At 51.7% G+C, this 15,254-nt stretch overlaps 1 protein-coding gene across 7 annotated transcripts in view; it reads left to right on the top strand.

The window, feature by feature from the left end:
* The window catches only part of F8 (coagulation factor VIII), a 37,276-nt gene extending 22,022 nt beyond the window's left edge, over positions 1 to 15,254 (top strand). For 3 of the 7 annotated variants that reach the window (XM_075053736.1, XM_075053737.1, XM_075053741.1), the window contains 16 exons: positions 1,746 to 1,957; positions 2,250 to 2,400; positions 2,547 to 2,756; positions 4,048 to 6,814; positions 7,126 to 7,294; positions 8,128 to 8,334; positions 8,912 to 9,140; positions 9,238 to 9,420; positions 9,627 to 9,743; positions 11,005 to 11,076; positions 11,392 to 11,477; positions 11,970 to 12,125; positions 12,934 to 13,078; positions 13,950 to 14,098; positions 14,414 to 14,590; positions 14,825 to 15,254. In XM_075053736.1, coding sequence (XP_074909837.1) covers positions 1,746 to 1,957; positions 2,250 to 2,400; positions 2,547 to 2,756; positions 4,048 to 6,814; positions 7,126 to 7,294; positions 8,128 to 8,334; positions 8,912 to 9,140; positions 9,238 to 9,420; positions 9,627 to 9,743; positions 11,005 to 11,076; positions 11,392 to 11,477; positions 11,970 to 12,125; positions 12,934 to 13,078; positions 13,950 to 14,098; positions 14,414 to 14,590; positions 14,825 to 14,980 — 5,186 coding nt within the window. In that variant the 3' untranslated portion in view covers positions 14,981 to 15,254. Of the gene's footprint in view, positions 1 to 1,745; positions 1,958 to 2,249; positions 2,401 to 2,546; positions 2,757 to 4,047; positions 6,815 to 7,125; positions 7,295 to 8,127; positions 8,335 to 8,911; positions 9,141 to 9,237; positions 9,421 to 9,626; positions 9,744 to 11,004; positions 11,077 to 11,391; positions 11,478 to 11,969; positions 12,126 to 12,933; positions 13,079 to 13,949; positions 14,099 to 14,386; positions 14,591 to 14,824 lie in introns of those variants that run through there. The other 4 variants (XM_075053738.1, XM_075053739.1, XM_075053740.1 and 1 more) reach the window with 4 other exon arrangements.

Here is a 15,254-nt window from a genome sequence, read left to right as displayed (position 1 = left end):
TGGGGTGTTCATTATGATTCAGACTCTCCCTCTTGCAGCTGTGCTGTTGTCCTGGTTTCAGCTGGGATAGAGTTGATTGTCTTCCTAGTAGCTGGTACAGTGCTATGTTTTGAGTTCAGTATGCAAAGAATGTTGATAACACTGATGTTTTCAGTTGTTGCTAAGTAATGTTTAGTCTAAAGTCAAGGATTTTTCAGCTTCTCAAGCCCAGCCAGTGAGAAAGCTGGAGGGGCACAAGAAGTTGGCACAGCCAGGGCAGCTGACCTAAAGTGGCCAACAGGGTATTCCATACCATGTGACATCACATCTGGTATAGGAACTGGGCGGGGGGGGGGGGGGGCAGGGGGATCCCCGCTGGGGGACTAACTGGGTGTCAATCAGTGGGTGGTGAGCAATTGCACTGTGCATCATTTGTATATTCCGATTCTTTTATTATTACTGCTGTCATTTTATTAGTGTTACCATTATCATTATTAGTTTCTTCTTTTCTGTTCTATTAAACCATTCTTATCTCAACCCACAAGTTTTACTTCTTTTCCTGATTTTCTCCCCCATCCCACTGCAGGGCGGGGGGGGGAGGTGAGTGAGCAGCTGCATGGTGCTTAGTTGCTGGCTGGGGTTAAACCACGACAGCTGGTTTTGCTCTGTGGTTGTTGAGTTACCAGGTCCCTTTCCCAGACTGCTTTCATCCCCTGCCAGCATGCTCCCAGGATCACAACTTGTGCAAGGCAATCCCATATCCCACCAGGACAAAATTGTGCCTCCCCTCCTCTTCTCTGCCCTTTTGGGTGCCTTGCTATGACAGGCGCAAGTACAGAGGCTGGAGAAAAGCTCCTCTGCTGCAGCAGAGGTGGCAGAACCGGGACAGCAGGAGTTCAGTGAACTAGGTCAGCTTTGTGATGTGTTACTATCTAAATTAAGGTTTTCCTTCAGGAGAGTCAAAAGGGCAAAGCAGCCCATCAGCTGGCAGGACTAAAGGAGCCAAGCCATGCAAGGGAGCTGAGAGCCCTGTCCTTGCCCCTCTGTCAACATCCCCCAGCCAGACATGTCTCACCAGCTTTGGCAGCTATTTAACTCTGTGAAAGCGGGCAAGTCATGGTCCTGGAGCACAGGGATGATGCTCTTTAGGGGACTATAAATAAAAAGAGCTATTCCTACCCTGACATATGAGCTTTGCAAACCATGCTCTTATAGCTGCTCAGCTGGGCACTTGGAACAGAGAAAGGTCTTTTCCTAAAGCTATGTCAGTGCAAGATCCTGCTGAATGCTCAGAGGATTTATTTGCATTTGAGTTTTCCTTCTGTTCCTTCCAGACCTCCTTGCTTTTCTCATGGTCTAGCTGTTTTTGCTTAAAAATCTATCTTTCCTTGCATTGTCTTTCAGCCACTTCTGGTACCCAGCTCTGTACCTTCATCTGCAAACTCCTTTAGGCAGCCCAGAGCCCAGACACAGCTAAGACTGGGCAAATTTTCCAGTTTGCAGGATTTTCAAGGGCTTTCAAAATCAGGCATATGCCTCTCTATCCTCATCTAGTCCCAGGGGCTCCTTTTGTCCAGATCAACTTTCCATGTAAGCATATGCTAGCAGCTAGTGTGCCATCCCAGTGTGGGCATGGGTTTGGGTATTATTCTATGCAACTTGTGTGGTCAGGAAACCTCCTTTCTGAGCTCTTTTAAAAAGTGTGATCACCCCTTGCAGGAGCAACCCAGACCTAACTGATCTGCCCTTGGGCTGTGTGTTGCTAGATAAGGATGTGAAGGACTTCCCTATCCCCCCTGGCCAGTCATTCACCTACAGCTGGAGGGTCACCACTGAGGATGGGCCAACGCAGGCAGATCCTCGCTGCCTCACCCGTTTCTACTACAGCTCCATCGACCCAGTCCGAGACATGGCCTCAGGCCTGATTGGGCCTCTTTTGATCTGCTTTAAGAAGTCCATGGATCAGAGGGGAAATCAGGTGGGTCCTTCCTTTGTTGCCTCAACTGCCAGGCTGAAAGGCTGGAATAACTGTCGTGGGTGAAATATTTGGGTAAAACCAAATTTGTCTGTCCTGTTCTCTTCAACCCTACCATCAGTCCCAATGCCCCTGCCTTCCCCATACTCCCTTGCATACTCCCTTCTCTCCAAACATGGACACTAACTCCTGTGAAATAGCAGTAAACTGTTCCCCATGCACCCAGGCTAAGACACTGGGCCCCAGGGGCACTCCGATCAGACCAGGAATGACCGCTTCCCTCTCTGCCTTCCAGATAATGTCAGACAACATGAGGTTGGTGCTCTTTTCAGTCTTTGATGAGAACCGCAGCTGGTACCTGGAGGAGAACATCAGGCGGTTCTGCACTGACGCAGCCCATGTGGATACCCAGGACCCCCACTTTTATGCCTCCAATGTGATGCACAGTGAGTGCTCAGCCAGGGGGTCCCTGCAAAGCCCTGGCAGACACAGGCTCATCTCTGCCCCAGGGAACAAACGGGGAACATGCAGCAGCTCGGCAGCCATGGGGGAATTAGGTCCTGATGAAATGTTTCACTCCACTCTCTTTCAGCTATTAACGGCTATGTGTTTGACAACCTCCAACCAAAACTCTGCCTGCATGAAGTTGTGTACTGGTACGTCCTGAGTGTTGGGGCCCAAACAGATTTCCTCTCCATCTTCTTCTCTGGAAACACATTCAAGCGCAACATGGTCTTTGAGGACGTGCTTACCCTTTTCCCATTTTCTGGAGAAACGGTCTTCATGAGTTTGGAAAAGCCAGGTTAGTAACATAGGCTATTCTACAAACCATGGGCTTGTCATCACAGCAGAGATAAGTAAGGACCTCCAGCCAGGTCTCTGGTACCCTATCACATTTTGGCAGCCCTGAGAGCAAAGAGACACGCAACCTGCTGGAAGAGCAAAGTGAGAGGCACTGATTAAATCCTTCCAAAGCTTAAATCAAAGAAATTAAATTACTGTGGTTTATTTCATTAACAGGGTGTGTTAAGGTCAAACATGCTGCCAAGCCAGTAAGCTGGCTGCAGTAATGTGAGCCCCATGGACCTCTGCACCCTTAGCTCCAAGCTCGGAGGTCAAGGAGAGCAGCAGTGCTGTCCCTGCTGTGGTTTCAGCTGCTGCTGCTGGCATACCATTTATCTCCTGCAAGATTTCTGCAAGGACAGGAATTGCAACCATGGAGAAGTCCTAGAAAGGATTTGCTTCAGAGTTTGGTTTTATTTCCCCCCACTCAGCATTTTTTCCTTAGCATTTGCGAAAGTGGTGCCGCTAACCGTTTCGTTACTCACAGAGGAAACAGAATTTACCATGTGATAGCAAACACTGATATGATGATCATGAGCACTGCACCCCAAGCAAGCTGGCAGGGTTCCTAGATACCTCAGGAAGCTTTCTAAAACCCAGCCAAACATTGCATCAGTTTGAGCTCTGATTTTTGCCTGCTGATCCGAAGCAGGCAAGCAGCTTGCCCAGCAGCAGATGACTGCTCTCTCCAGCGTCAGAGCCTGGTTATTACACACCTCTTGGTGCCTGGAGAAGAGGCATCTGCTGTGGGGAGCAAATACATTGACTGGGGTTGTGATCAAGGGGCAGCCTTTTCATTTGTTTCTCCTTCAGTGGGAAAGACGTGATGAGCCTGTCTGGGAGAGAGGTGTATTTGACAGCACCAGCATGTCTTTGAGGGTGGATTAAGTTGACTACTCTGCTGCTGGCAATAATCCTGGAGGCTCTGTGAGTACTCAGTGCATTAACTGTTCACCAAGCTATTGCTGGGGCCTCTCAGGTGTGTGTAGCTCTCTAAGCTCTGGCAGGAAACACCGGCCCTGCTGATGGTGCTTGTCAGGACTAGCTCTGATGTTGCCAGCAACCCTGATGTCTTGCGAGTCCAGCTGTAAGATACTCTAGGGATTATGAAAACATGAAATCACTGCCACAAACCAGAGGCTGCCTGAAAATACAGGTTGCACTAGCAAGGGAGCGGCATGAGGATGGCAGGTCTTCTGATTTCCTGCTGTGGTGGGCTGATGGTGTCCTCTTGTCCTCTCTTGAGACAGGCATCTGGACGCTGGGGTGCCTGAATCCTGATTTCAGAGACCGAGGGATGCATGCCAAGTTCACAGTCTTGCAGTGCCAGCATGAGCAATACCCTGATGGGGAAGACTATGTGGATTTTGAGGAGGAGGAAGGTGCCTTTGACTTCCAACCCAGGGCCTTCTCTAAAAGAAAGAGATGGTATAGGCCATGTGTGAATGAGCAACTGAACGTCACCTCTTCCAGAAATGAGACAGAGAAGCCAAGATTGTGCTTGACAGAACCCAGCCATGGGGCCCTCCTGAGCAGTGGCAGGATTTCTGATCCCCCTTCCAATGGCACATCAACACTTTTAGGAACAATCCCACATCCACCTGATATTTCCATGTTTTCTCTGCCAGAGACAAAGTATGAGCCAGTGTCCTATGAGTCCTTCCTGGAAGATGAAGAATTGTCAAAAATCACCAGCCAGGACGAAGGGTTTGGAGCTCTCCCACCTGGAGAACACTTGGCGAGTGTCAGTGGGAGGGTCCATGGTACAGTGAGCTCAGAAGGTCAGCAATGGCTGCACCAAGCCATACAAACTCCAGGAGATACTCTGGCAGGAAAGAAGGAGACAAAAATCTCAGAGGTTCAGGAGCCAGTAAAAAGGACAATAGTCCAGTCTGGTGGTACATTAGACATCCTGGAACCAGAGCCTCTGAAGACAACTACTCATGCAACTAGCTTGTGGGACTCAATTGCTTATGCTGCTAGCAAAGCTCCTCTTCAAGAGAACAGGAGCTCATTTCACCAGAATGACCTGGAGCGCAATCTGGGACTTCAAGGCACGTCTTCACAGGGTGCTGAGGACAAGTTGCTAAGAGGGGTTGATAAAATATCCTTAAATCTATACAAGTCAAAGCAGACAATCAATACAGAACTGGCTTTAAGTACTGATCATAACTCTTCCTCCACACTGGACAATCCTTCTGCATCTTCAGACAAGACAGAAGACAACAGGACTTCTCGTGCTGTGGTTCACAGTCACACCAAAGAAAACAATTATTCTTCAAATGAGCTAGATGCTAGGCTGGAAAAAAGACCTCACAAAGTGGTTTTGCAAGGCGTTTATGAATCTTTTGAAAGGGAAAATGTTTCTTTCTCAGACCTGGGACCCAGCAATCCTGTACAGGAACAAATCCTCACAGATGAGAGAAACTCCTTGCCTGCAAAAAGTGGCACAGAACAAGAAGCCAGTGAACTTGCCAAAGGCACAAGCATTCTTGAAACCACCTTTGTACACACCGATGACCTTGAGCCTTCCAACTATGTAATGACGGAAGAGAGGGATGAATTAATCTTGGAGGAATTGTTTCAGGATGGTACAACTACTAAGGAATTGCCAGAGATGGACAATCTTGCCTTTCCTGAATCAAATGTCGTGGCCAATGACACAAGGCAGTTCCCAAATGCTTTCTTAAACAGCCCTGAGCAGTTTCTGAGACACAGAAATCCAGCCCCGAGTGTGAGTGGCCCTGACAGGAGGCCTCGACAAGCCAGGTCACTGGAGAGCAAAGGCTTGATGCATGGTCTGGGTCTTCCCAACACCAGTTGGCCTGGCAGCAGGGAGCTCCTTTCTAAGGGTAACAAAGCAGAGCAGGATCTGGCCAGCCAGACCCCTGAGACAGCAGTGAACAAGAAAGCCGCAAAGGCGTGTGGACCTCATCCCCCTTTTTGCAGCACTCACTTCAAAAAGAGGTCCTTGATATCAAGTGACACTTTGCCTGAGGTGATGGTGGCCCAGCAAAGCCTGGAAGAAAAATCAAACATGGTTGAAGGGAGACTACACATGGGCAGGGATACTCCACAGGCTCTGCTTGGAGATAGTGCTGATGAGATGCATCCTGAGGAGAGGCCAAGCACAGTTGAGGGTGTACAGAACAGCAGTGAGGGGGCCCAGCGCAGTGGACATTCCTTCCCCATGCAGGGAGCACTGGGGAGCAAGGTGGCGATGGCAGCAAGCAGCTCAGAAACACAGGCTGCTGCTGTGGCTGCAGACCTGGCCTCAAACTGGGATCCAGTCTCCTTTGGGGCAGCAGGACACACTGAGGGCTTGCAGAGCGCAGCTTTGGCTGAGCTGCAGCTGGGCAAAGGTGCTGTCTGGGGGGCTCCTGGGAGTAAGCAAGTTCAGGGGAGAAGCCAGATGGAGGAGGAGACAAACTCTGTGGAGCAGCTAGGTCAGTTCAGTCCTCAGCCTCAGCAGCTCAAGGCCAATGTCATGGAGGACTATGTGCCTGAGAGCACATCTGGGCAAAGCCCAGAAGAAATCCCTATAAGACCAGCTTCCAAAGAGAACTATTCCCTGTCTCCAGGCAGCCTTGCTCACAACCACAGCACTACCAAAAAACCAGCCAAATACATGCCAGCCAGTCCGGATGGATGGCAGGTGCTTGGTGGGGAAGACGTCCTCAGAGAAACCAGGAAAAGAGAGGACCAGGGCCTAGGAGAGCCTAAGGAAGATCAGGAAAGCAACAGCACAGCTGGAAAGAGGAACTATGCCCCAGGACATAGGGAGAGACCACTATTGAACAACGGGACCTATTTAAGCCCCTCGAGGGTAAAGGCTGACAAGCCAGACTATGACGAGTATGGTGACACAGAGCAGACCATGGAGGATTTCGACATCTATGGGGAAGAGGAGCATGACCCACGCTCCTTCCAGGGGGAGGTACGGCAATACTTCATTGCAGCGGTGGAGGTGATATGGGAATACGGGAACCAGAGACCCCAGCACTTCCTAAAAGCCATGTAAGTGTGACTGTCCCGCAAGTATTCCTCCTGCACTGTGTGGCATGGCTTGATGCGTGAGTTGGCATGTCCTGGCAGGCAGGATCACAGGTCTATGACTGTACAATCCAGCCAAGCAGCCCAGGGGAAGGATGCTCCCAGCTCCTCCCCTCCACCTGGGGAGTTTCGTAACTCCAGCAACCTTGAGCTTCCTTGCAAATGGGTCAGGGATGGTCTAGGCTCTGCATCACCCTTGCCCTGCAGCAGCCCTGCCATGGATGCCCTCCCCATGGGACAGTATCACCTGACTTGCTTAACTGCCCTCACCCCAGCAGGGACCCCTGGAGTGGCAGGAGGAAGCCTTTCCAGCAGTACCGCAAGGTGGTTTTCCGAGAGTACATGGACGATTCCTTCACACAGCCGCTGCTGCGAGGAGAGCTGGATGAGCACTTGGGCATCCTTGGGCCATACATCAGGGCAGAAGTTGAAGATGTCATCATGGTGAATTGAAAATTCCCATTTCCCATAAAACCTAAAATCCTCCCATTACTGTCTGTGCTCAGCAGTGGGAGTGCTGAGGTGGGCCTGCAGGTCACCTTCAGGGCTCGGGGGCAGGAGCTGCCCTGTTGGCACCCTGCATGGCATGTGGATGGCACCAGGTTGGGAGGCAGAGCCACCATTCAGAGGGACCTCAGTGGCTGGAGGAATGGGCCAGCAAGAACCTTGGAATGTTCAGATGCAAAGCCCTGGACCTGAGAGAGACCCAACTCTAACATCATGGCCTGAGCAGCTCCTGGGGCTCCATGGAGAGCCTTTTGGGTGAAGGGATCTTAAAAAGGGTAATGAGCTAAGCAGGGTTCAGTACAGCTTCTTTGGGTGCTCTATGTGAGGGCAGGCTTGGGCTTCCCTCACCACCAAAGGTCCCTCAGCACCCACTTAAGGAAGAGGTGAAAGGCTCTTCACCAGGCTTGGGACTCTCATGCCTGGAGAAGATGCCCAGTTTTCACTGAAATCTTCACCCAGGTGGATTCAGCACCTTTGGGCTCCAGAGACAGTAGTGTAGCTGACCTTGGTCTCATTGAGCAGGGAGAGGGCCTCATCCTGCTGGCACAACTGGGATGTGCTTTTCACTGGGGATCACACTGCACAGCCACAGCTTGTGGTTCAGCAGGAGTTGGCCACTGCATGGAGCCCAGCTGGAGGTCTAAGCACAGGGGACATGACTGCCTCCTTCCCGCCAGCTGGCTGGATCCAACCCCAGAGTCCAGGGCACTCTCAGTGCTGAACCTAGCCTCCTCCCACACTCCCTTTGCTTTGCCTTTCCTCCTGTGCAGGTTACATTCAAGAACCTGGCCTCGCGGCCCTTCTCATTCCACTCCACACTGCAAGCCTATGAGGACATGCAGGGTGCAACACAGGGTGGAGATGTGGTGAAGCCTGGCGAGCTCCGGAAGTACTCCTGGAAAGTCCTGCCCCAGATGGCACCCACCACACAGGAGTTCGACTGCAAGGCCTGGGCTTACTTCTCCAACGTGGACTTGGTATGTGGGATCCTGCTCCATGGGGCATCCTGGAAGAAGAGATGGGCAGCATGCCTGGGTCCTGGCTGTGAGGTCAGGGCTTTTCATATGGTGCTGTGCTGAAAGCAGCCTGAGGCGGTGTAGGTTCTCAGGTGTCTAATACAATGATGATGCATGCTGGTGGTTTCTCTTCTCTTCCCTTCTCTTAATTGGGTTTTTCCCCCATTCCCCAGTTGTACCAGTTTATGAGACTTGTAGGGAACTAGCATTCTGCAGTCCCCTACCCCTCTGCCAAAGCTGGCTGAATTTGGCCCATGGGTTCCAATCGGGTAGGGACTGTTGGACAATTGGACAGACTTCCTTTGAAAGCACGTGCAAACACTTGCTGCACAGCCTTTCTTAGCTAGGGGCAGAGTGGGGATCCCCCAGTGAAACCAGCATGTCCTTCCTACCCTGCACATGCCATGCCCTGTGCATAAGGGGGAGCGAGGCCAGGGATGCCGACAGGGCCACCGCTTTCCTCACTGTTGTGCCACTTGCGGGCATCAGTGTTGCCTCCCTCTCCAAGGCAAACTCTTCTTTCCCGGCTCTCTGGCAGGAGAAGGACCTGCACTCAGGCCTCATTGGGCCACTGATCATCTGCCGCCGTGGCGTGCTGAACTTCATTTTCAGGCGGCAGCTGGCTGTGCAGGAGTTCTCCCTGCTCTTCACCATCTTTGACGAGACCAAAAGCTGGTACTTCCTGGAGAACATGGAGAGGAACTGCCGCCCTCCCTGCCACATCCAGCAGGACAACCCTGACTTTAAGAGAAACCATTCCTTCCACGGTGAGGACCCTTGCCCTTGCCCTTTCCCTCCCACAATCTATATTGGGATGGAAAAACCCTGGAGCCTTGAGCCACTCCTGACTGCTGCCTTCCCCAGCCATCAACGGCTATGTGAGTGACACACTGCCTGGGCTGGTGATGGGTCAGCAGCAACAGGTCCGATGGCATCTCCTGAACATGGGCAGCACTGAAGATATCCACTCCATCCACTTTCATGGGCAGATGTTCAGTGTCAGGACTAGCCAGGAGTATCGCATGGGAGTCTACAACCTTTATCCTGGTGAGATGCAGCAGGGGCACTGTGCACACCCCAACTGCCAGGGCTTCATGTCCATGCCGGTTAGGAAGTGCTAAGCCTGCGGGGTGACAGCAAGAAGGGTGAATGGATCTGGAAGAATCTGGCTCTGTGTTTGCACAGTGCTTGGCACTGTGGCATCCCATTACAGCCAGTAACTCTCCTCTGGTCTGCTCTCCATTCCTGGCCAGGTGTCTTCAGGACGGTGGAGATGTGGCCCTCACATGCCGGGATCTGGCGGGTAGAGTGCAAAGTGGGAGAGCACCAGCAAGCTGGGATGAGTGCTCTCTTCCTCGTGTACAACCTGAGTGAGTGATCCTCTTTATGCCCTGGCCTGCTTGCTGCCATGGCTATGGCCAGCATTTTTTTAAGCTCCATCCCCCAGGTCTCTCAGCGTTTCCCCTGGGGTGGCCCAAGTGGGGTCTTCTGGGTTTTCACTCTGAAAGTCACAACTTCAGCCCTTGCAACCCTATTCAGCCCAGCAGAGAGCACAGAGTCAGGGACATGGTTGGGGTGAATGCTGGGAGACCAGCTTCATTTGCCTCCAAATATTTGCTCCCAGAGCTCTTGTTTTCCAAAACTGAGGGTCCCTGGACGCGCTGTAAAATGCGTTTACCCCAGCAACTGCACGCACACACTGGTGCCTGCCCACACTGTCAGGAAGGTACAGTACCCAGATGCCTAACCACAAGTCAAGAGGCAAACTGAGGCACGGAGTGATGGCAGGAGGCAGCAAGCAACACCACCTGACTACAGGTTGCTCTGATAGAAAGCGCCCCAAGAGCAACTGCAAAAATCCACAGGAAATCTGACTCCATTTGCCCCAGAACAACATGTTTCTACCTCACCATATGTAAACACTCGGGGAAGTGGTTTGTGAGAGTAGTATTTTATTACACAGTGACAGTCTCTCTCCTCTTCCTAAAGGAGTATTAAATGCCAGCCAGAAAATGTTTCCATAAGTTAAAAATCTGCTTAAGATTTCAAATTCGCATTTTCCCCAGAAGCATTTGCCATTCAGCAGAGATGCCAAGATGTGACAAGTCACTAATAATAATGGTTATTATAAAAGACAAACAGCCCTGTGTTCAGTGGACCAGAAGAGAGACACAGAGAGACAGGGGTGTCAGGCAGACTTTCCTCTAGCGACATGATACTTGTGTTTAAAAGATGCGGCCTAGCAACAAAAAGGCCCAGGAGCAAGACATGGGTATAAGGAAGAGACACTTGTCAGCATTGCTGGGAGATCACGACATGGGAATGAGAGGTCAGGGTCTCAAGTACAGGAATTCAGCAAGAGGCTGCTGTGGCTGATACTGGGAACTCTCTGCTGCTGACATTGGGATCGGGAGCAAGAACTTCCAGCACCCCTAAAATTCAGGGATGGATGCGGCAGCATCTGAAGCCCACCATTTGGTGTGAGACAAACAAGCCTGGGGGCTCCTGGAGGCTTGAGACAACTTCCATGAGCCTGGAGGCTGCTACCCAGCCTAAGCTTTTCCTTCAAAGGCCTTGTTATCTAATCAACTCTCCCTGGTTTTCTCCCTCCTTCTCCCTGTTTGGCTGCAGACTGCCGAAACGCCCTCGGCCTGGCCTCGCGCCACATTGCAGATTCTCAGATCACAGCTTCAGGGCAGTATGGTGAGTAGGGATTGTTGCTGCAAGGGAGACAGGTGAGGTTGGGCCAGCTTCAGCCAACACAACTCATGGGCTTGCCTGCTCAAGGCTCTGCTACGCTGGGTCTCTGGCAGAGTCCATCCTCCATCCATGCCCACATCTGTGTCCCACTAGGGACCTGGAGGTGCCTTGCCACATGTCTGGCCCATCATGTCAGTGCTCAGCCACCCTGTACGTGGCTACTAAATCCTAAGGCGATCGTCAGGCTCCATCCTGCGGATGGACTTCTCACCACCTCAGGCTGGGCAGCATCCTTATATCTGTGCACTCTCCTCGCAGGGCAGTGGGCTCCCTACCTGGCCAGGCTGCATAACACCGGCTCCATCAATGCTTGGAGCACTGACCGCAGCAACGCCTGGATCCAGGTAAAAGGGGCCCTGTGGCTGAAGGCACTGCTGAGGGCATTGCAAGGGCATGCTCATGGCTGATGCACTGTGCAGAAGGACCTGCGCAGATGGCCAGTGTCTCCCCATCTGTGTCCTGCTATTTCCCTTGCTTCCCCTCTGGGAGGGGAGCTCTGAGATCCTAATAGCAGTTGGTCTGGCCACAGTTGCTGCTGGCCTGACACCCAGATCCATCCTCAGTGCAGCAGAGGAATCACTTGATGGTCCAGCTGCAGCATTGGATTGTGCAAAAATCCCCCCAAGACCGGGTGAGAACAGCTCACCTCTCCAAACAGCTCTTCCCTGCCCTCTCCTAGCTGTTGGCTGACTTGTGCCCTTATGAACAACTGTTTTAACTAGTTTCATAATCTGTGCGCAGTTTTATCATGAGTGAGTTCTATGGGTTTATAGTGCATTGCCTGAACATGGCTCGGGTTTTCCATCAGAAATGAATCCCTAACTTTTGTTCCTCAGGTGGACCTTTTGCATCTCATGATTATTCATGGCATAAAAACCCAAGGGGCCCGTCAAAAGTTCTCCAGCCTTTACATCTCCCAGTTTGTTGTCTTCTACAGCCTTGATGGGCAAAGGTGGAGGAAATACAAGGGGAATGCCACTAGCACCCAGATGGTAAGGCGAATGTGTCTTGAGGAGAGTATCTTCCCAGAGTAGGGTTTCTTGGGGTGATGAGGACTAGGGAGCTCTGTGTACAAGACAGAGATCTCCTGAGCCCCTGAGATATTTGATTAGGGCAGGAACAGTGAGCATTCACTGCCAGGATGACTGAATCCTGCAAGGGACTTGCTGTCTGTGTCCATCTGTCTCATTTTAAATTGAGCTATTTCTTTCCACGATCCCAAGTGGCTGTAAGATCCACCACTTAATGTTATGTTGCATGTTACTTAAAGCTAGGCATAAGATTTTGCCTGAATATCTTATTTGACCCCAAAGGCATATTTGGCTTTCTAAGAACATTGTGCAGATGCCGATGATTTGTAGGATCTCTACTCATTAGAAAAAACCACAACCTAAATATGCATAAGCTGATCATTCCAGCAGGAGAAGAAAAGTATCCAGAAAAGCCTCCATCATGTACTCCAGCTGTGGCCAGAACTTTTCCCAACTTCAAAAGTCCCAGGACTGACTTTTTTTTTCTTCTTTTTCTCCCCTCTGTTTGGTGAAAATATAAAAACATGTTCATTTGCACGGACCCTAAGTTTCTCCTCCTCCTGTTTCTCAGGGGTTCACCCTGATGTGGCCCATTCACACTTATTTGGTCTGAATCACTTCTCAAATCATTTCCCTGAGCTGCCGTTCTCTTGTAAGGATGGTGATAAAATACAGAAGTGTCAGACAGAAATGTTCTCCCCACTAATCCTTGTCCTGTCTAGCTCTCTTTCCGCTGGTACAACAATCCTTTTCCTCCCTTTCCTTGCAGCTGTTCTTTGCAAATGTGGATGCAACCGGAGTGAAAGAAAATCGCTTCAACCCTCCAATCATAGCCCGGTACATCCGCATTAACCCCACTCACTACAGCATCCAGACCACGCTGCGTATGGAGCTCATTGGCTGCGATCTGAACAGTATGTCCCACCTCCAGATACCAAGCACCAAAGCCGGGGCCTGATCCAGTGGGGTGCTGAGTGCCAGCTCCATGTGTTTCAGGACTCCCCAGGCAGTTGTGGAGGGGGAAGGAGGAGGCTTGAGATGGCATTGAGGTGTTGGGGGAACAAAGCTGGAAAAATTCGTTATGGTCTTTGATATAGCAATACCAGAGGGAGAACACGGGGCCAGCTCTCACCACCACTTTTTCCTGAACCACCAGAAACCTCCAGCAGCAGCTAAGCTGATAGCTGGGGAGCTGCTGCCTCAGTCCGGGGGAGCATGGAACAAGCAGAGACAGACACTATTGGCTTTTCCTCCGCTCCAAGGCAAGACTGCTCTGGCCCACAGTGTGACCTGGGGCAGTGGTTCTCTGGGATCCTTTCTTTAGCTTCACACACTAGCAGGACAGACTCTCCAGCAGCTACAAGCAGCAGTGGCTGTGCTGTTGCCCCATACCACAAGACTGCCAGCTGGCTCTGAGGCAGCTGTGCACATGCACACCTGATCACACCATGTGCAGGGTGTCTCCCTGCCAGGTATTCTTGTTCTTCCCCTGGAGGCAGGTTCTCCTTATGTCCTGGCAGATGCACAAATTCTTCACATTCCTCCTAGATAAAATTGCCAGGCAGAAAAGAAGGTGGGACAAGTGGCAGGTGTAGTTTGGCACTCCCCAGCCAGAGCCATGCTGCACACAGGGGCCCTGAGCCGTGCCATGACACTGCAGCAAGGCACAGGAGAACCTGTAACCAGGGAAAGTGCACGGAGGGTGGCTGGGGCAGTGAACAGCCAGAAGGCATCTCCGTGATGGGACTGTTCCTCCCTCTGACAAGCATCACTCCTCTCTTCCAGGCTGCTCTGTGCCCCTAGGAATGGAGAACAGAGGGATCCCTAACCAGCACATCTCCGCATCCTCCTACAGCACCAACCTCTTCTCCAGCTGGTCACCCTCACAGGCCCGCCTGAACCTGCAGGGGAGGACCAACGCATGGAGGCCAAAGGTAGCCCATGCAAGGAGATCCCCAGGCAGGCAGCTGGGGCATGGGCAGGCAGGTGGGATCCTAGAAGGCAGGGTACTTGCAACCTCTCCTAGCCAGGGCTGCATGAGGAGTGTGTACAGCCACGTGCACTGTGCAAGCTGCCTGCACACAGGCAGAAGAGTTGCTGCACTGATTTAGCACCCAGCAGCTCCAGCCAGACACCTGGTAGGGCAGGTGAAGCCCAGGACTATGTGTAGGGCCAGCTTGGCTTCCGCTGCAACGAATGTGTCTTTCTCATTGTTGCTGAAGGTCTGAAGGAAGTCTGTCCTTCCCCAGAGCAACAGCCCCAGTGAGTGGTTGCAGGTGGACTTTGAAGTAACCAAGAAGGTGACTGCAGTCATAACCCAAGGTGCCAAAGCTGTCTTCACCCACATGTTTGTGAAGGAGTTTGCTGTCTCCAGCAGCCAGAATGGCAAGCACTGGAGCCCAGTCCTGCAGGACGGCAAGGAGAAGGTAGGCTGAGCTGCTCCACGGCCAGAGACAGACCATGGCCATACCTAGGGCAGCAAGCACAGCCCTTGGCAGCAAACGTGCTCACGGGATTTTTTTGCAAGAGCGGTGAGCTGGGCTGTGCTTTTTCCTCCCTAAAGTGTTCCCAAGTGGAAATTGGGTTGATCATGTCTTCAAGTCATGGGCTTACTATACCAGCAGAGGAGAGCACACCCCTGATTTCTCTCTCCTCTCCAGATTTTCAAGGCAAACCAAGACCACACCAGCACAGTGATGAATAGCCTGGAGCCCCCCCTCTTTGCCCGCTATGTGAGGATACACCCCCGCCAGTGGCACAACCATATTGCCCTGCGGATAGAGTTCCTTGGCTGTGACACTCAGCAGGAGTACTGATGGCTGCAGGGCCAGACATGGGCAATGCTGGCCCAAGGACCTGCATCCAATCAGACACTGAACTCTCACCAGGGCCAGAGCCAGCCCTTCAGGGCCCTGGCCAGCCCTGCTGCTGGGGAGGAGAAGGCCTGCAGAGCTGTCACGGTGGCTGACTCGTTATCAGCCTCTTCCTGTCCCTCATCTACCAGATGCCATATAGTCAGACGTAATGCTGAAGAATTAAACAGTAATTTTCCAGTATAATGCTGAAGAATTAAACAGTAATTTTCCAGTA

Source organism: Buteo buteo, chromosome 22, assembly GCF_964188355.1.
Source record: "Buteo buteo chromosome 22, bButBut1.hap1.1, whole genome shotgun sequence".
Taxonomy (NCBI): Eukaryota; Metazoa; Chordata; class Aves; order Accipitriformes; family Accipitridae; genus Buteo; species Buteo buteo.
Note: the sequence above shows the minus strand (reverse complement) of the source record. Positions and strands in the feature narration are given on the sequence as shown.